This window comes from Gymnoscopelus microlampas (genome assembly GCF_963454915.1).
Source record: "Gymnoscopelus microlampas genome assembly, chromosome: 19".
In the NCBI taxonomy this organism is placed as follows: domain Eukaryota; kingdom Metazoa; phylum Chordata; class Actinopteri; order Myctophiformes; family Myctophidae; genus Gymnoscopelus; species Gymnoscopelus microlampas.
Window position 1 is genome coordinate 14,742,043 of NC_139956.1, and position 21,432 is coordinate 14,763,474.

Genomic DNA, 21,432 nt, shown 5'->3' on the forward strand with positions numbered 1-21,432 from the left:
CCACTTAACTCATTAACTGCCAGAGTAAAACATCGTCTATAGCCGACCTTGCCAGCGTTTTTGAGCATCTTTACTAACCTTTCAAGAGCCACTGAATCTTTTGCTCCAGGACGATCGATACACAGAGTGTTGCAAAAGACGGAGGAGTGTCTCTGCTTCCATTGGAGAAAAGAAAGCTTGACACCGTGGCCGCGAGCTGAATATAGCTCGTTCTCGACAAAAACGCAGAAAAAAAACAAGAAAGCAGAGAAAAATTTATATTTCTAAATCCTTTAACATTAGATCGGACGGGGCTGGGTTTGTTGTGATCACATTATTTCCGGGTATGCTCTCCTCCGGAAGTCATAGGATTCACTCATAGGTTGGCGAAGAGCGGCATCTAGCGTAAACAGTGAAAACACCAAAACACGTCAAACACGTCATTGGCGGTGTGGGCCTTTGAAAAAAAAAAACACGTCAAACACGTCATTCGCAGTGAATGAGTTAACAGTAAAGTGGTCCGTCGAATGGCTGCCGTGTTAAGAAAACATTGAGAAAAACTGTTTTAATAACACATTTCTCTCTCTCTCTCTCTCTCTCTCTGTCTACCAGGTGAATCCCGGGCCGTGTTGACGTGACCTGACCCAGACGGCCGTAGCAGCGTCCAGTCGTAGACGTTTTTTTTTTTTTAATCGCCGCACGGAGCTCTGGCAGCCATGGCAGAGCCTCCACTCCTCCTCGCCCTGAGCTCCCACCGCCGCCGCCATCCCTTCATCTCCCTCCTCCTCCTCTCCTCGCTGTTGTTCCTGTCCCTCCCCAGTGTGGTGCAAGGTGGCGTGCCAGGGGACGGTGAAAAAAAGAACTGCACGGCCACCGGGGACCCCTGTCAGGAAGGTGGGTGTCGGCCCCCCGCTGTGAGCATGACTTTGATATGAAATGGCGGGCGCAGGAGGCCAAGGCTGGCGCATGGGTAGAACCCCCCGGTGCACCTTGTCACACTGTGTTTTCAATGTCACACAGTTTTAATACAGTGGTTCTCAAACATTTTCATGTCAAGAGACCCCTAAATGAATGTATTTTGGCTGCGGACCCCCTTCTGAAAATGTTTTGTGCCAGGGGACCCCCAGAAGAGAGGATTGGTGTTAAAACATTCAAAATTATTAAACATTTTTCAAGCACTTATAAATAGCAGATGTACAAGCTCACAGTGCGGCACAAAGTGACGCACTGTGAGCTTGTACATATGCTATTTTTGAATAGCCAAACGTATAAAATTATGGATAAAGTGGTTAAAATTATGTGATGCTATACATGAACTAGCATCACATCACCCGAGGACCCCTGGGGGTCCCTGGACCCCACTTTGAGAACCACTGGTTTTATTAGATGTCATCCTCCACATGTATCACAGCTACAGTTTAAACTGGGCTTAGATTACAGGATTTGTTCAAATCAGATTTGGAAAATCTGCCAGTATCACACACTACAGGATAATCTTACTGTATAAGATTATGGTGAAATTATGGGGCATCACGCACTACAGGATTTTATTGAGATTATCAGACTTGCAGGAACGCAGCGCCTCACGTCATTTCATGTCACGTGATCACATGCTGAAGCAGCAGCAGTAACAACGAACCGAGCCAGCTGGTGATAAATACTTGTGATTATGTCTAAGAAGACACATTGTAGACGGCGTTCTTGCCACAACAGCTGTCCAACGCAACACAGGTTGTTTGGACCGGTCGCCGTGCCAAAAGTCCTCTCATTCACTTCACATCTGTCTCCTTGTAGACTGTCTTTCTCTCATTCACTTCACATCTGTCTCCTTGTAGACTTGTCTTTCTCTCATTCACTTCACATCTGTCTCCTTGTAGACTTGTCTTTCTCTCATTCACTTCACATCTGTCTCCTTGTAGACTGTATTTCTCTCATTCACTTCACATCTGTCTCCTTGTAGACTTGTCTTTCTCTCATTCACTTCACATCTGTCTCCTTGTAGACTGTCTTTCTCTCATTCACTTCACATCTGTCTCCTTGTAGACTTGTCTTTCTCTCATTCACTTCACATCTGTCTCCTTGTAGACTGTATTTCTCTCATTCACTTCACATCTGTCTCCTTGTAGACTTGTCTTTCTCTCATTCACTTCACATCTGTCTCCTTGTAGACTGTATTTCTCTCATTCACTTCACATCTGTCTCCTTGTAGACTTGTCTTTCTCTCATTCACTTCACATCTGTCTCCTTGTAGACTGTATTTCTCTCATTCACTTCACATCTGTCTCCTTGTAGACTGTATTTCTCTCATTCACTTCACATCTGTCTCCTTGTAGACTGTATTTCTCTCATTCACTTCCCGTCTGTCTCCTTGTAGACTGTCTTTCTCTCATTCACTTCCCGTCTGTCTCCTTGTAGACTGTCTTTCTCTCATTCACTTCCCGTCAGTCTCCTTGTGCTGTATTTTTTTCATTCACTTCACGTCTGTGTCCTTGTAGAATGTGGTGTGCCGTTCCACTCAGACTGTAGTGATCATCCAGATAAATATCAAAAGTGTTTGAAAATGATCGGGACGGCCCTGAACGTCCTGTGAGCAAGTCGGGAGGCTTAAGATTAGATCTCTGAAGCGCTCACACTAGAAGATAAACTTGCCAGATACAAGCTCCCGATCTGAACTGGGGTAGGGAACAATAATGTAACGTGATGCAGCGTGTACTTTACGAGCTTGTAGATCTGCTATTTTTTCTATTTAAGAAAAAGAAGACAAATAAAAGGGAAAGGGAAAGTGGTTAAGTGTGTATTTAGGTTTTATAAATATTGAACCAATGAAAAGTGTTAACAAGAGCTTGTGAATAAATAACTACATTGGATTTATTGGAACACTGGTTCTTGTTTTTTTTTTTCCATTTCCTGAAAAGTAATAGTTTTGGACATATGAGTTTTCCGCCCAACAGCGACACATAGCTCATTAGATAGCACTGAGATGGAATGACATTTTCGAATATAACATTGTGTCCTCCAGTCATGCTGTGTACTCCATTATAGCAATCACACATCCAGTAATATTATCCGTGGAGCGATAATTTAACACTGAATATTACATTTACATAACACTTAATCAACACGAGTTAATTTCACTGATTATACCAACAGTAATTTGCCACTTAAGCGCTATATCGTCGCTGTCGCGTGGAAACCTTGTAAGTCTAAAACTGTTACTTTGCAGGAAAAATAATAATAACCTGTGTTCCTATGGATCCAATGTAGTTATAACCTCTTGTTGATACTTGTTATTGGCTCAATATTTATATTACCCACAGGCACTATTTTTTCTTTTTTTGGGGGGGCTTTTATGCCTTTATTAATAGGATAGTAGTCTGACAGGAAATGGGGAGAGAGATGGGGAGTGACATGCAGCAAAGGCCATCGGGACTCGAACCCGCTGTCAGGCTACTTTGGAGACTAGCGGCCCTAATCTGGGCGCCGTCTTACCCATTATCCCTTTTTTACTATTTTGAAAAACATTTTCAAATAGTTGAAATAGCCAATCTACATCGACACATTGTGAGCTTGTAGATTTGCTATTTCAACTATTTGAAAATGTTTTTCAAAATAGTAAAAAATGGCAAAGAAGTTTAGGGATAATGGGTAAGACGGCGCCCAGAATAGGGCCGCATGTGCCTGACCCCCACAGACACTCTTAACCACTTTTTTTTTTTTTTTTTTTTTCTAAAAAATTGCAGATCTACATTGCGGTGCATCTTGTGAACTTGCTGAGTAGACAGAAATGGTGCCATCTTATAATGAGCATTAGTGAGGACCAATTATATGAAGATACTGTAGGTTGAAAATGGGTGAACGTGCTCCTTTAAACAGTGCTTTCCTCAGATTTCTTTTAGAGCGGTAACTCTTCTCTGTAAGGCACTTGACAGTATTCTCTGCCATTACTTTAATCATTATACATTATATACGTTTCTCCTGAGTGAACCTGACAGGACGCACAAAACACGCCGCTCGCCTGAACGCATTTATTCCCTCTCTCCAAAGAGACGCTGACATTAAAGTAATGCAGTGGACTTAAAGCTTCTCAGCGTCATGGCAGAAGGCTGTCATGGCTGTTGTGAAGAAAGGAACGACCTTAGAGAGAGACGGAATCCACATATCGAGTCTTGCATGATGAGCTGGGTGAGTCATATCTCTCTCCGTGGGGGATTGAAGGACCTGGCTGGCTCTGAAGGCTGCGTAGAGTCGATGTGTTGACATGTGAGCCAATGGGAAGGAATGCACTCTGTGTGACATCTACTCAGGTGTGTGTAATCAACACACTTAAGCCAAGCCGCCCGCCACCCCCACATGGCTCCTTGACAAGGCGCTAATTTACACGCAATCACAAACAAGCGTGTTGCTCGATGAAAATGACTTGATTTTCAACTTGACGCGTGTCTCATTTGAAAATAGAAAGGTTGCTCTTGTTCATATAAAACTCCATGAAATATGATGCCTCAGGTAGCCTATTTAAATCATTATCTGGCATTTTCAGTATGCCTTTTACATTGTCTTCTGTCATCTTATAGGAGCCACATTCTGGTATGATTTGTTTAATAGACAAATGTGCTCACTGGAATAACTTGACCTCTTGTCCCCCCCCCCCCCCCTCCATCCCCCCTAATTCCAGGAGTGGTACTGCCCATATGGAACCCCCAGAACCCCTCTGTGGGGGACAAAGTGGCGCGGGCCATTGTTTACTTTGTAGCCCTCATCTACATGTTTCTGGGCATGAGCATTATAGCTGACCGCTTCATGTCTTCTATAGAGGTATGTACGCACACACACACACACACACACGCACGCACGCACGCACGCACGCACGCACGCACGCACGCACGCACGCACACACACAGCCAAACATTTCTAGAAGAATAGTGTGACTAGTATGGATATGAAATTTCATTGGGCTTTCTTTTTATTTTCTTACATGTATTTGAACTGTGCCCTTGTCAAATTCATTTTCTGCAATTCCTCCTCATCTTCTTTTACTCATCAATATGTATGCAAACCAACCCATGACATCAACATTTTCCAGGATGTGCCTGTGGTGTTAAAGATTTATTGTGAGTTTGCAAATAGATGCAAATAGATGCAAATGCAGCCTAAGCAATCTTCAATTGGCTGTAATGTTGTGGGTCTAAGAGCAAAATTGCTTGCATTTGGCTCAATGAAATGCTAATTTCCTTATAATTCTGAATATTTCAAGGGCTAATAGCACTAACCTTGTGTCCAGGTTTACAGTGAATGTACATTCTTTTTCATATCTTCCCTATTTGTCATCGTTGCTGTCGGGCAGAAACCTTGGATCTCCGTATTTAAACTTTTTGTAAATTAATGCCCTACTTCATCATACAAGAGTGTCACACAAAAACAGTGAAAATAGCCGATCTACAAGCTCACAACGTGTCGCAATGTGACACGTTGTGAGCTTGTAGATCGGCTATTTTCACTATTTAAAATGTTGTTTTAAAATAATGATAAAAAGGAACCGTTTTGGATATCGTCTCTGTCGGGTGGAATCCTCATATGTCCAAAACTGTTGCTTTTCATAATTCAAATTCAAAAGTAGCAGATCGACAAGCTCGAAACGCGTCGCTTTGCGCCGCGTTTCGAGCTTGTGGATCTGCTACTTTTGATGCTTTTGTGTATCGCTGTTGTGTGATCAAGTAGGACATTAATTTACGAAAAAACACAAAAGGTTAGAATATGGAGATAAGAGGTTTCTGGCCCTACAGCGACGTCATGCTGTTTATCTCCCACGCTTCATGTCCTAAATGTAACCACACACAGTGACATGTGGTCCGTGGTTCGTGGTTAGTGCGGTTGCCTCAACATTTCATCACGGCGTACGCCCAAGCCTCGCAAGAAACTTTTATATCCTGCAACTTTGTGGAAATCATCTTTTTTTTTGTCCAACCACATCATGAACCCTAGCGTCCCATTTCTGGGCATGTCATAATGAAGGTTATTATAGTTGATGAAAACTAAGGAAATAACTAATTAAATTAAATATTAACTGAAATAAACTTAAAAACAAGGCTTTTACAATTAAAAATAAAGAAAGAAATAACTGAATCTGTATTGTGTGTTTACAAAATGAACAAAAATTAACAAAAATCATAGATAAAATGGCCCTAGTTTTAGTCTTGAAAGAAAGAGAAAATAGCAGATCTACAACGTGCCGCATCGTGACACGTTGTGAACTTGTAGATCAGCTATTTTAAAAAAGGGTTTCGGAATCCCCGACTACCCCATATTACAAATAAAAAAAATTAAACTAACACTAAATCTTATAAAATCTAAACTAATCCTTTTCACTAAATATAAACTAAGCTACAGTACACCCACCAGCAAACCCGCTTTAAAAACGAATCAAACCTAAACTAAAATTTGAAACATGATTTCAAAAGAAAATAAATAATTAAAACGAATAAACTTGAGACCGACTTTTACTGATCCTGAAATATTCAGCTCTCATGGCAGCACCGCAGTAAGGAGAACAAGTACAGAATGAGTAGTAGAGTAAGTTCAAATAGGATAATATGAAAGTCTTCCTGTATCTGTGAGCATCTGTTCTCCCCTCACGGATCCGTTCCCTAGTTCACTCAATACTCGCACTTTTGTAGCCGAACTCTTATTTTCCCCTCGACTACGTTTTGCTTGGAAGATTTTCTTCCTCAGCGTGGATTTAATTTAATAAACACTTTTGCCTGCACTTGGATGCTGCTTGCAAAGTATGTCATTACACTTAATAAGATGCAGTCAGACTTGTGTCGAGGTAAATGCACAATAATTCATTCACCCCATATTTCTCAGCATTCCAATACACCTCATAAATATTGTATGTAAATATATGTGTATTATTCATCTTCATCTCCCTCCTTTTCATATAATTCACCTTCCATTTCCACATCCTATAAGTATATGTGACAGCATGGTTTCTCTGCGATTACATTTATTTGTTACCTCATTGTAAAGCCCAATTTTTACTTCATGGTATGATGGTGCCACGCACAGAAAATAGCACGGACACAGCGCGTTGTAAGCTTGTAGATCGACAAATTTCTGCGCGTAGCACCGTTGTACAACGGAGCATAAAATAGGGTCTGGCTGTTTTTCTTTTCCTTACATCTCCCTCTTGATCTTCTCTTCAACTTCTCTTTATGCTCCTCTCCTCTCCTCTTCTCATCTCCCCTCTCTGCTTCTCTCCTCTCCTCTCCTCTCCTCCCCCACGCTCTATTGATCTTGCCATCTGGCCAAACAGTGATTACACTACATTTTATGTGTTTTTCTCTCTCTCTCGGTACAGGTGATAACCTCGCAGGAGAAGGAGATAACCATCAAGAAGCCAAACGGGGAAACCACCACGGCTACGGTGCGGATATGGAACGAAACGGTGTCTAATCTCACGCTCATGGCTCTGGGCTCCAGCGCACCGGAGATACTGCTGTCAGTTATTGAGGTATGGGGACACCACACCAAAGTACTCTGTAAATACTCTACACTGTGTTCATGACATTCAACACTGGGGATTGCACTGTGTACACTACAGGAAGGGTTGTATTTACTCAGCCCATTTGGCCTTCATCAGGTCGAAGCCATAGACCCTAGAAATGTATGGATAAAGTCACGCCCCTGGTTTCTACAGACCCGTTTTGAAGTCTGTTTTTCAGCTATTTCAAATTTTTCTATAGCCGGTGTGAAATGCTAATAGAAATTAATGCTATTGGCTGCAACCGCAGCGAGGGTGGTTCTTCACTCCGTAGAACCAGTAGAAACCCTAGAAACATACCCTACTTTATAATTCATTCTAAAATTAATGGGACAATAATTTACTAAACGCATATGTACCGTTCCAGCCGCTAACACGGTCCTCCTCACAGTTGGTGTGCCACGCTGCAAGCTTGTACATCTGCTGTTTTTGCATTTAAAAATCTTAAAAATGTTTTAATAATTTTACACAAGTCTTCTCTTCTGGTGGTCCCTAGCTGGCACAAAACATTTTCAGATGGGGGTCTGAGGCCAAATACACATCAATTTATGCTTGACTTGAAAAAGTTTGAGAACCACTTCCCTAAGATGTGCTGGTCTCTGTCTGATGAAACATAGGTCCTGGTGGTAGCCTCCTCTCTAACGGCTGTTGAAGGACTCGGGGAGCTTAGAGTTGAGAATCAGCTCCAGGTGTTATCCGTCCGTCCAGCTTTCAAGTAGTTGCTGTTGGTTGAGTAATATCCCAACTTTGTGTGATGGGAATTACATTCCCCGATCACCGTGGCATACTACTTCTCCCCTGCATTGCGAGTGCCGCGCTACGAGCTTGTAGATCTGCTATTTTTGAAAAATCGTGAAAATGTGTGCAAATCTTTGAATATATATATACTTTCAAAGCGAACATTTTTAACTCAAATCTTTGCTTCTGGGGGTCCCTGGAACAAAATATTTTGATGGGGGTCCGCGGCCAAATACATATCATTTTGGGGGTCCTTGACATGAAAAAGATTGAGAACCACTGATATAGAAACATACGTTTTTCAGAAAACTTACCATAATAATCTTGTTCTCTTGTGTTTTGGTGCAGGTTTGTGGTCATAACTTCGAGGCGGGCTCCCTGGGGCCCAGCACCATCGTGGGCAGCGCAGCCTTCAACATGTTTGTCATCATCGCGCTGTGCGTGTACGTCGTGCCCGACGGTGAGGTCCGGAAAATCAAGCACCTGCGCGTGTTCTTCGTCACGGCTGCCTGGAGCATCTTCGCCTACATCTGGCTCTACCTCATCCTCAGTGTGTTCTCCCCGGGAGAGGTGGAGGTGAGACTGGATGGATGGATGGGTGGATGGATTGGATGGATGGTTGGATGGATGGGTGGATGAGTCGACGCAATGACATTTGGATGCAATTATATTGTGCTTTTGCTCATAAAAAGAAAAAAAAAGAAAAACAACTTGGGCAGACGTTTGGTTCTAGCCTGATTATCAGACTGAAGAGGCAGTCCACTCAGAGAGTGGGCGGGGTCTATGGTCTGGAGCCAGGCTAGTTTGGTTCGACAGTTTAGAACCAGAATCAAGAAAATAGCCGATCTACAAGCTCACAACGTGTCGCGATGCCACGCGTTGTGAGCTTATACATCAGCTATTTTCAACAACAACAACACAAAAATCTTCAAATACTTTAGAAACAATCAACATGAATCTTCTCTTATGGAGGTCCCTGACACAAAATATTTTCAGATGGGGGTATGCGGGCAAAAACAAATTTGGGGGTCCTTGACATGAAAACATTTGAGAACCCCTTGTTTTTGCAGTGGCCGACTTTTAACTTTCAGATCCCTATGCAGATCCCTATGCAGATCCCTATGCAGCTGGAGTATAAAACAGTTCAGTCCTCGCCGAACTTTGTTCAGCTCTGCCAAAGCCGGGGGAAAAAAGTTTGGCTTTGTCGGTATGAGTCAGGCTGAGTGAGGCTTCTTGTCAATGATGTATGGATGAGTGGTGAAATGAGAGACCGAGACAAGGTCAGCAATGCCCCCCTCTCTCTCTCTCCCCGCTGTTTCTTCTCTTTCATGGATAAAAGGAGTGATGATGATAGAGGTCAACTCAATCCTTTTCTTTTTTCACACCGCTCTGTTCAAGTAAATAAAATATATAAAGAATCATGGCGCTTCAACGGGCGCATCTCTGGAACCACTTGACTCACTCATCTGTGACTAAATTAATTCCCTCCCCCTCTCTCTCTCTCTCTCTTCTCTCCCTCCCCCTCTCTCTCTTCTCTCTCTCCCCTCTCTATCTCACTCTCTATCCCCCTTTCTATCAATCCCCTTTCTCTCTCTCTCACACTCTCTGTTTCCCTCTTTCTCCCCCCTCTCGCTCCCTCTCTACTCGCCCCCCCTCTCAGTCTCTCTCTCTCTGTCTCTCTCTCTCTCTCTCTCGCTCTTTCTCTCTCTCTCTCTCTCTCTCTCTCTCTCTCTCTCTCTCTCTCTCTCTCTCTCTCTCTCTCTCTTCCTTTGATGCATTGCTTTTTGAGTGTTTAGTGTTTTAGTGGACCACAATGGAAACAAGCCTTTGTCTTTTGTGTGTTTTTTATTCCACATTGGTCGTTGTTTCAATGTGTTGCACTGCCAATACAAATATTCACTCAATCAATGAATAACCCCCCCCCCCTCTCTCTCTCTCTCCCTCAGGTGTGGGAGGCGGTGTTGACCTTCCTGTTCTTCCCGCTGTGCGTGGTGCAGGCGTGGGTGGCCGACCGCCGCCTGCTCTTCTACAAGTACGTGCGCAAGCGCTACCGCGCCGACAAGCACCGCGGCATCATCATCGAGACGGAGGGCACGGACACGCCGGGGGGCCTGGACGGGCGGGGCGGCCTGGGCGGGGGCTTCACCAAGATGGATATCCTGGAGCTGGACGGACAGGTGGGCAAACTGGTGGACAAAAGTACTCGACTCCACAGAACTCAAAGAGTCAAAGTGTGAATACGATCCCGGTCGAATGTTTACTCCAAGATTCAAGATCAAGAGATTTATTGTAACAAGGATGTACAAGTACACACAGTTAAAAACTTATGTTGGGGAGGTGCTCCAAAAACACAGAAATAAAACAGTTTATAAATATCAATACTAAGCTTAAATAAATAAATTAAAAACAGTAAAAAGACTAAGATCAGCATACAATGCAAAGTAACACCACAGAAGTTCAACGCATAGACTCATTTTGCAGTCCTCTGACGCTTGGATATGACCTCACGACTCACGACAATTTCGTGGGCGTGGCTAAAGCACGAGAAACCGAAGGGGAGGGGGTACTGCGAGGGGGACTTTTGTGCAAATGGAAACACAAGATATTTTGAAGCGGTGCGGTGCTGGTCTGGTTTATGCGGGACTGGACTGGTCTATAAGCTGTAATGGAAAAACGGCGTAATAGCCTGTGGGAGGAAACTGTCTTTCAGTCTGCTTGTGCTGGCCGCTATGAGTGCAAGCTACTCAGTCAAAATTGGACTTTGAGTTGAAGTACTTTTTTTTTTAAATGCTAAAATTGCATGCTTTTAAAAGTACAGACAAATTCAAAAGTGCAAATTCTGAAGTACATTTTCTTTTTAAAGTGGGGCTTAAGTGGTTCATTAATCATGTCCACTTTCTAGAAATGTAGTGGAGTCAAAGGTACAACATTTGCCTTTGAAATGTAGTGCAGTGAAAGTATCTCCAAAAATACAAATACTCAAGTACAGGTCCAGTACTCAAGTAAATGTACTTGGTCACCGCAGGTGGGGCTGAACTGTCACGTGGACGGGGGGATGACGGAGGAGGGCGGAGCTAAGGATGAGGAGGACGAGGCCAGGAGGGACATGGCGCGCAACCTGAAGGAGCTCAAGCAGAGACACCCCGATAAAGACATGGAGCAGCTCATCGAGATGGCCAACTACCAGGTAAGATTGGATAAGACTGTGGTTCTCAACCCGTGGCTCGGGTCCTCGAGGGGGGTCCCCACATGATTTTGGGGGGCTTGTAGATCGTCTATTTTCACAATATTTATCTGTGGAGTCAAACTAAATGTAATGCCTCAACTCCTGCAATTCCAAGTGCTTGTCAGGGTAGGGGCTATTAGGGGGTCCCCAGTTCAAATATGATTATTTTGGGGAGAACCACTGAGATAAGATAAGATGGCGCTCGAGTGCACGGCGCAGTGGTAAAGTAGCTGCCCACCACCGCGGAGTCTGGGTGTTCGAATCCACCAACCACAATTGAACACAATTGGCCCGTGTTTGGGGAGGGAAGCCAGGTGGGGAGGGTGATATCTGTCACTATACACATAATCTTACGGGCTAGGGGCGGCACCTGTCAGCAGGGAGTGTTGGGTGCGGGAGGAGTGGGGCGAAGGCTCTGAATTCTCCTGGTGTGGGCTCCTCACTGGCAGGGGAGTTATAATTCATAATTCAACACAACACCATCAATAATTGCAGAATCACGTACTGTGAAGGTTATTATACCTTTGAATATTTCATTAGTTTTTGTTTTCATTTTGTTTTGACTTTGTTTATCAACTAGACCGGCAGCGGTCTATTACAGTAGATCTATTTGATCTGATCATATCTTATCTCATGACAGAGCATGAATTAAGCATTGGAAGGCTGCAGAGAAACACACACACACACACACACACACACACACACACACACACACACACACACACACACACACACACACACACACACACACACACACACACACACACACACACACACACACACACACACACACACACACACACACACACAGCTTAATACTTTAGATTCCCAGAGGGAGATTTGCTTTTCACAGCCAGTGCAACACAGAAGCTTACAGATATATAAACACAGCATTATACAGATAATAAAGACAATTCATCACGTCTCCATGAATACACCTGCACTGTACATCCCAGTGCACTACATTGTCCGACTGTTGCTGCAATAGCAGAGTGGAGAAAACACCTGCTAAAGGGGTGTTTGAAGGGACCAGCCATCAGAAAAACGTTCTGATGGATTTGAAGCATGTAGCCCCCTTATCATGGAGTCTTAGCTGGGATTGTTCATGGAGAGAATTAATTGTGTTGATCAAAGCGTTTAATTGTCTATAGTGAGTCCAAGACATTTGAAAATGTCGATCTGTTCTACTGTCTTTCCTTGGATGGAGCTTTTGGATATGTCCAAAACTGTTAAGTTTCGAGATTCAAATTCAAAAGTATCAAAAATAGCAGATCTACAACTCGAAACACGTTGCTTTGCGCCGTGTTTCGAGCTTGCAGATCTGCTATTTTTTTAATACTTTTGTGTGACACTGTAGTATGATCAAGTAGTAGGGCATTTAATTTACGAAAAAACACAAAAAGCAAAAATATGGAGTTAAGAGGTTTCTGTCCGACAGCAACGATATACTGTATAGCAACATGTCTTTTTCAGAAAACTGTTAGGATTCAGAGGACATTTGTAGAATCGCCCCCAGGTCTTAATGGGTTAAGGGCCATTCACACCAAGCACCATGACTATAACTATAACGATAAGTATGTGAGCATCCACACTGATGAAGCATCCATTCTATAAACAGTGGCACAAAGGCGCTGTGCAGTCCAGCTGTGTGAGAGCCCTGTACGGCTGACAATTTTGTCAACAAATAAAAACTAGACTAAAATGTTAGGGAGGGACTAGTGGAGAAGAGATCCAGTAGAACTAAGACAAGTAAGTTTATGCTTGTTTGAGCTCGAGTGTCTGAAAATAGCAGATCTACAAGTTTGTAGATTGGCTATTTTCAGCATGCAACCAAGTGTAAAATCAGGCATTTAGACGCCATCAAGGCACCGGCAAAATACCTTTTAGTCGACTGAATCAACTTTAGATTTAGTCTACGAAAATCTTATGATATTTAGTCCACTAAAGCTAGACTAAAACTAAAACATTTCAGACGACTACAATATGACTAAAACTAAACAGAATTGTATTCAAAAGACTATGACTAAAACTAAATAAAAAATTCCTGTCAAAATCAACACTGGTGAGAGCCCTGTACGGATAGGGGGAGAGAGAGCTCTCCGAGGTGCTGAAAGACCCATGCAATAGGTCAGGATGTTACCAGCTGGCGTTCCTCATCTCTATCTGTCCAAAACTAAACTTTCCGAGGGTGAGTGAGACCCACTGCATTCCCAGATGTCCTTCTGATGGATTTTGAATGGCGGTCAACATTTCTCTCGTTCATAAAATCGCTCTGAAAGTGATCCAAACGATATCGTTTACGACTATGGCTATAGTCGTTATAGTTGTGCTGTGGACTCTGCCATCCACTTCGGTTAGAATCATTTTTAAAACTACGTATTTATAGTTATCGTTACGGTTATTGTGCTCTGTTCGAACGGCGCTTTATTGTCATTGAGAAGTCAGAGAATGGCAGTAGTCATCAGTTTATTTGAAGTATGTGGTGATGGGTGCGGGGCTGGCACAGTCAATTTGTGCCGTGGTTGTAAAGGAAAGGGGACTGGGGACACAGCCCTGAGGCACTCCAGTGTTGGCGATGACAGTTGATGATGATCCAGTACTTGGCAGACACTTTGAACCAGGCCATACATAATTCATACGCAGCTGATGCCTACAGTACTGTACATCTAGCACAAGACCAAACAAACAGTGCCAAATGAGCATAGACAACGCAGTCACGCAAAAACCTTGTATCTCCATATTTCAATATTTTGATGGGTTTGTTCCAGTTAATTGAAGGGTCACGGTGCAACGCATTGTGAGCTTGTAGATCTGCTATTAATTTATACATAAATATTCTATAATCATTTTGAAATTGAAAGTGTCGAAGTGCGTCTGGGGGTTGTATCTAGTCCTCTATTGCTCTGATCATAACAATGGTCACTGGCCATTTGAAGTGTTAGACACTGAAGTGATCAGACCCTTGAACAGTGTTTGTGCGTGCGCGTGCGTGTGCAAGCCGCTACACCCCTTGCGGCAAGGTCCCTGCCACAATTCTTGCTGTCACTGTAAATAAAACTGTGTTCCGTGGTGAGATGATGTGTGTAGGACAGGGGAAGAGTGTGGGAAAAGGAGGGCAGAGATGAGTGATTACACGTGGCAAAGGTCCCAGGAACATTGCAGCCACTTTGTGGCTCCATGCATTAACTTGGCCGAGGCACCCATGCACCCCTTAAGAGTGCTGTGTCCCTGGGCGACTCGCCTTGTTAAATTAAGCTTTGAAGACGAATTTGTAGTCAGCCTGCTCGGTGAGTTAATTTTTAAAGTAATTCATTTTTAATGCTCTGCGCTGGCCGTGCGCACAGGTCAGAGGAATTGGCCGTTTCTTCAGCCAACAGTACAGAGATCAGTAGATTGAGAAATGATAATGAGTTTGGAACGGTCTGTTCTGTTCGATTACTCTCGCCTTGACCCCTGCTGACCTCGCACATATGTAGACCACATACTACTGTGTGTTATCCCTGATGCCTGTCAACCCTTTAAGACCTGAGGCCGACGCTACGAATGCCTTCTAAATCAGTAGTTCTCACACTTCTCACACTCACACTTTTTTTTTAAAGTTAAAAAATAGCAGATGTACAAGCTCGCAGCGCGGCACTTGTATATCTACAGTTTTTTAATAGCCAACGCTAAAATCTAAAATGACACAGATGCTTTCCCGGTTTTAATGGTTTAAAGATAAGGGAGATGAAAGACTTAACTAATATTCACTCTAACACAGTGGTGGACAAGTACAGTTTTTTTTTTTTTGCAAGCTCATGAGTTTCACTCCGCTGCATTTTAGATATAAATATTGAACTTTTGACTCCACTTCATGTCTAGGGAGGGAGTATTGGGACGCAAACTTACAAAAATGTATTATGAATTAAGTTCATAACTTAAGCCCTATTTCAAAAAGGGAGATCTACAAGCTCTGAGAGAGCTTTTAGATTGGCTATTTTCACTATATTTGAAACTTTTTGATTTCTGATTTTTGTAACAGATTTGTTTATGTTCTAAATTTCAATGCATCAATGCATTGATATTGCTGATATACTGAAACACCCCTACTGTTTGACTGTTTGAACAATCCTCAAATATAAATATGAAGTGATGACTGTCTCACTATACTGTTTGATGACGGCTTGAACAATTCTGAAATATGAATATAAAGTACGTCAGGAGCAAAGGGAGGACGCAGCTAGAGAAGCTATTCTGTCGCCCACTATGTTATTTGAACATCCAATTATCTTCACTCTCTTATGAAACTTCTGAGAGTCATAATAGCTGCAGGGGCGGATCTACGCTAGGCCGGGATAGGGTCAGGCCTTACCGGAATGTACCTGGGCCTTCCCAGCTTTACCGACCTTAAATTTCAGATCAAGTTGTCAGCCAGGCAGCTGTGTGTGTATTTGCTATGTCTTCTTTGATCAACTCAGGCCGACAGACAGACGTAATACACTCACATATCTATTCACTGCACCCTGTCACCGGCAGATTCTCCGTCTGTGATTAGGTGTCTGTCTCCGACACTCACCTACCTGCTTTGCACTAAGCCGCGGCATGACACTCAAAGTAAAGTAACTAAGTACATTTACTCAATACTGTACTCAAGTACTTGTGAAATGGAACATTCTGCACAATGACTACTTTTGATTCTCGATACTTGAAACCGTAGCAAACGCACCCATAATGCTGCCGCCGAAAAAAAAAAAAGAATGTTTGTCCAGACTCTAGAGCAAACTTTTTTTGACGGCAAGCCGCCAGCTACTAAATCTACACCAGCAACGGTGCCAGTAGAGGCTCTGTATGGGATTGTAATCGCTGATGCTGAACACACTTGTTTCATCAAGGACATCAAACGAAAAATGGATCAAGAGAAATTCCCCACACTAATTGAAGTACTGGACTTATTTTCCAAATATGTAAGTCTAATATTGGCAGAATCCAGACTTGGCTGAGATCGTCTATGTTGACTGGACGCCTGAACAACTTGACATTTTTGCGTCGACATTATCAGGGTTTTCAACTCAAAGCCCAGAGTATATTGATATATATTAATACAGCGTCACAATCATTTTAACACTTTAACCATATTTTATACTTTGGCTATTCAAAAATAGCAGATCTACATGCTCATAGCTCGTCACTTTGTGCCGTGCTATGAGCTTGTAGATCTGCTATTTTATCTTTGAATTAAAATAAATACAAATTTAAGAGCACATTTTTAACTCAAATCTTTGCTTCTATAGGTCCCTGGCACAATTTTTTCTTGAGATGGGGGCCCGGTCCGCAGCCAAAAACATTTTGGGGATTCTTGACACATGAACAAGTTTGAGAACCACTGATCTAAATGACATTCGTTGTCAGGCTTTTTCAAGTGGGCCCTGATCCAGAAAAGGTTAGGATATAGTCCTTGACCAAGCCACTGAACGAGCAGTTTGGCAGCCTTGTCGCACGCATGGCCGCCCGCCTCCGCCGTCTGTGCGAGGGTGTGTGCGTGTGTGAATGTAGCGTGAGCTCTGGAAACAAGGGTGTTATATAAACGCCGATCAAGAACAAACATGGCTGGATGCATCGCCTTATGTTCTTCCAGCTGTCACAGTGATATGTGAGCCACGCGCAGCCAGTTTAGAACAACAAAAGTTAGAGGAACATATTGTAGTGTAGTGTCCCTCCCCCAGGGCTGTGCTTTAGACAGGAGGAGGGACTACCCAGCATGCCTCGGGGTGCACACACACACACACACCAGTTTTGGTTGTAATCTTTTATTGTCATTTAATTAAGTTGTTGTTTGCCTTGGGAATGCGTCGAGGGCAGAAATTGTTTATTTTGTGTTATCATTTACTTTGTGTGGTAAACCATATTATCTGATATACTTTGTAGACAATTTATCATGAGTTTAAACTTTATATATACATTTTCTGTATTGTTCTGTAGTTGTTTTTTTGTACTTTTTTTTAACCTATTGTACTGCCTGTGCCCTTTAAAAATGTCAATTAAGTATTCAAGCAAACAAAAAAAGTTTTGTAAGTCCAATATAGTTAACTTTTCAGGAAATGGAAGAAATAAGCGGTGTTCCAATGGATCAAATGTAGTTATTATTTAGACACCATTTTATTGTTATACTTTTCATTGGTTGAATATTTATCAAATCCACAGACAGATTTAACCACTTTCAACTTGGTGTCCCTCCCTATTTTGGCCATGTCATGGCCAACATTTTCACTTTTACACTTTTTTGGAGCTGAAATATGGAGATACAAGGTTTAAGCCCTTTTTTAGCATTAATATTCCTATGGAAATGTCTTGTCCCTCGAAGCAGAAAGCCATCAGTCATCAGCATATCTCCTAGAAACAGCAAGGAGAGCTGTCTAACCACGCTGTCCTGTGATCATGTCCATCATGTCTGACTATACTGCAGTGGTTCTCAACTTTTTCTGGATCAGGGCCCGTATTGTGTTAAATATTACGTCCATTTGATGACCAGCAGACCGGTAGGAGACTCTTTGTGTCTCCTACCGGAACCGCTGCCTGTCATCAAATTATTGGCTTAGGAATGCAACAAAAACTAAAAAAAATAATATCTATCCCTTAACTATCCCTTTAATACTTCTCAATGTGTTAAATATTTATAAAACCCACAGACACACTGAACCAGTCCAGTTTCAACATGGTGTCCCTATTTTGGCAGGGTCATTATAAGTGAAAAATGACAAACATTTTCATGATTTTTCAAACATGATAACATTAAAAAAAAGCAGAAATACGGAGATACAAGGTTTAAGCAATGACTTAGCATTAGTATTCCTATGGAAAGTGTCTTGTCCCTCGAAGCAGAAAGCCATCAGTCATCAGCATAATCTAGAAACAGCAAGGGAGAGCTGTCTCGCTGTACTGTGAGACATCATGTCTGACTGCTGCAGTGGTTCTCAACTTTTTCTGGATCAGGGCCCGCTTGAAAATCTCTATAAAGCGTTGGCGGCCCACCCATCTGACCGCTTAACTGTTAAGTGGTCAGATGTAGGGGGGGGCGTGCATTTTCAGAGCATGTTTATTGTGATGGTGAATCAATGGATTGTGTTCCGATCAATGAAACCAACAGCAGTATCACAACTTTTCAAGGTTTTAAAGGAGTAGTTCGCCCAAAAAATAACTTGATTTCTATCAATTACGCACGCCGTGAAGCCTTGAATTCATGTTGATTTTCTTTGTTTTTGTCACATTCCTAAGCCAATAATTTGTAGTTCCTACCCGATAGACTCTTTAAAGAACAAAATACCATGACATTTATATATTTTTAATATTGATGTTATTTTATCATTCAAATCTAAGTGCTTTGCCAATTTATTTGGGGGGCCCACTTGCAATATCCCCACGGCCCACCAGAGGCCCCCCGGCCCACAGGTTGAGAACCACTGGACTTTACTGTATCTGAATTTTATTTTTAAACCTATTCTGTGAAGCACATTGAACTGCACTTGATGTACGAAACACGCTATATAAATAAACTTTGATTGATTGATTGATTTAATTGGCTGCCTCAAAATATATATATTCAAAGATTTGCACAAATGTTCACGATTCTTCAAAAATAGCAGATCTACAGTGTACAAGCTCATAGCACGGCACTCGGTGCCGCGCTATGAGCTTGTTTATCTGCTATTTTTGAATAGCCAAAGTATAAAAGGTTAAAGTGGTTCAAATTATTCTGATGCTATATTAACGCATTTTGCTGTGGACCCCCTGGAACGCCCCCACGGACCACCGGTCAAAACATAAGGTTTCTTCCTGACAGCGACGAAAATTGACTCGATGATCGTCATTTATTGATCTGTCTATTGTCTCTCTGACATGTTGCATGTTGTGGATGGGTCATTTATATGAATCTGTGTATATGGTTGTTTTGCCCAGACGCTCGTGCAACAGCCGAAGACCAGAGCATTCTACCGGATCCAGGCAACAAGGATGATGATCGGAGCAGGGAACATTCTAAAGAAGCACGCTGCGGACCAGGCCCGAAAGGTACAGGACTGTAACACATACAGGCATACATGCACACACACGTTTGTGATAGTACTGTATACTTGTGAGGACTTCAACATGTTAGGAAGGTGATTTTATTTCACGGTTTTATGCTATTAACATTTTTGTTGGGGTCATTTTTAACCGTAACCTTAAAGCTGAAACTAGCCGATCTGCAAGCTCACGATGCAGTGTGACGCGTTGTGAGTTTATACATTGGATAGTTCCAGTGTACGACACTGGCATGCAACCAAGTGTAAATCAGGCATAACTCTAACTCTATAATGTCTAAACCTAACCTTTAAAGGTCTAATCCTAACACATCTTTTCCTGACTCTACAAATCACCCTATAACCATAAAACAACCATTTCTCTCTTGAGGACCATGAAAATTTGTCCTCATAATTGTCTCAATTTATATTATACTTCACCTTTCTGTTTTGCAGAGTTGAATTTACCGCACGAACACTAGCATCCCTATTCTAGGGCCAATAATGTGTGAAAAACGATCTACAAACATGGCACATTGTGAGCTTATAGATCGGCTATTTTCAATACAGAGATTTGGTGTAGACTAGAGGGGGGGCGGGAGGAGTTGGGTGCTTAGTAATAGACCCCTGGCGGACTCCGGTCAACGAACTATGTAGGGTTTAAGTTTTTAATTAATTGTGCTTTGCTTACAACCCAACTTGTACGTTGTGTGTGTGTGTGTGTGTGTGTGTGTGTGTGTGTGTGTGTGTGTGTGTGTGTGTGTGTGTGTGTGTGTGTGTGTGTGTGTGTGTGTGTGTGTGTGTGTGTGTGTGTGTGTGTGTGTGTGTGTGTGTGTGTGTGTGTGTGTGTGTGTGTGCGTGTGTGTGCGTGTGCATGCGTCTGTCTCCAGGTGGTGAGCAGTCATGAGACCCAGGCCCAGGAGTACGACCCGTACACCATCAGGATGGAGTTTGAGCCTGCTCTCTACCAGTGCTTTGAGAACTGCGGCTCCCTCAAACTGACCGTGTCCCGCCGTGGAGGAGACGCCGGCGTCACTGTCAAGGTCAGTGTGTGGACACCGAAACATCTCACACACACAGACACACATATACACACACACACACACACACACACACACACACACACACACACACACACACACACACACACACACACACACACACACACACACACAGGGTCTGGTGACGCTGTAGAAGGCAGAGTTTTCTCGTTTGCAAATCTACCCGACCCAATCGGGATCGGGATAATCCAGTATGAACCAATCGCCAAAGAGTCCCACCTTGGCCATGCCCCCATCTCAGAAAACGGCTGCACTGAGAGGGCTTTCAGACTGAATAATGGAGTGAAACCAAATGAAAATTCAGGCTGAGTGTCAGGAAGGACAAAGCACTTTGTAATTTCACTCAAGCTAGATTTGAAATGCAGGACTTTTACTTGTAACAGCGTATTTCCACATGGTGGTACAGTGTTGGTACTTTTACTTAAATATGCTTCTTCTTCCATCACTGACTAGATGTCACACCGAGACACCCAATTGTCTGGGTTGTCACTCACATGTCAAGTCATCAACTCTTCTAGGCAAGCAAGTACTCAACCCAGTACTTGAGTCAAAGTATAGATACTCCTGGTCAAACGTTACTCCACTACAAGTGAAAGCTGCTCTGTCAAAAAGTACCGGAGTGCTTGCTTAAAAAAAAACGAAGTATTCAAACGTCCTTGCTTTACAAAAATACTTAAGTACAAATTACAAAGTACAATTTATTCTCTACACATCTCGTTTTCAGACTCTTCCAGACTCTCCTAAAACAGGCTTTGATAATCGTTACATACAGCATCCCTTTGTAGTCAAACGCCAGGAGAGAGAACAAAGGAATGGGAGGAGAGGAGAGGAGAGGAGAGGAGAGGAGAGGAATAGCAA

General features: G+C 42.7%; 1 protein-coding gene across 1 annotated transcript in view; it reads left to right on the forward strand.

The window, feature by feature from the left end:
* The window catches only part of slc8a4b (solute carrier family 8 member 4b), a 184,288-nt gene that overhangs the window by 81,078 nt on the left and 81,778 nt on the right, over nt 1-21,432 (forward strand). Inside the window, exons 2-9 of the mRNA XM_084042666.1 lie at nt 592-873; nt 4,652-4,791; nt 7,334-7,486; nt 8,603-8,830; nt 10,201-10,431; nt 11,280-11,441; nt 19,413-19,523; nt 20,404-20,556. Coding sequence (XP_083898792.1) covers nt 696-873; nt 4,652-4,791; nt 7,334-7,486; nt 8,603-8,830; nt 10,201-10,431; nt 11,280-11,441; nt 19,413-19,523; nt 20,404-20,556 — 1,356 coding nt within the window. The 5' untranslated portion in view covers nt 592-695. The remainder of the gene's footprint in view (nt 1-591; nt 874-4,651; nt 4,792-7,333; nt 7,487-8,602; nt 8,831-10,200; nt 10,432-11,279; nt 11,442-19,412; nt 19,524-20,403; nt 20,557-21,432) is intronic.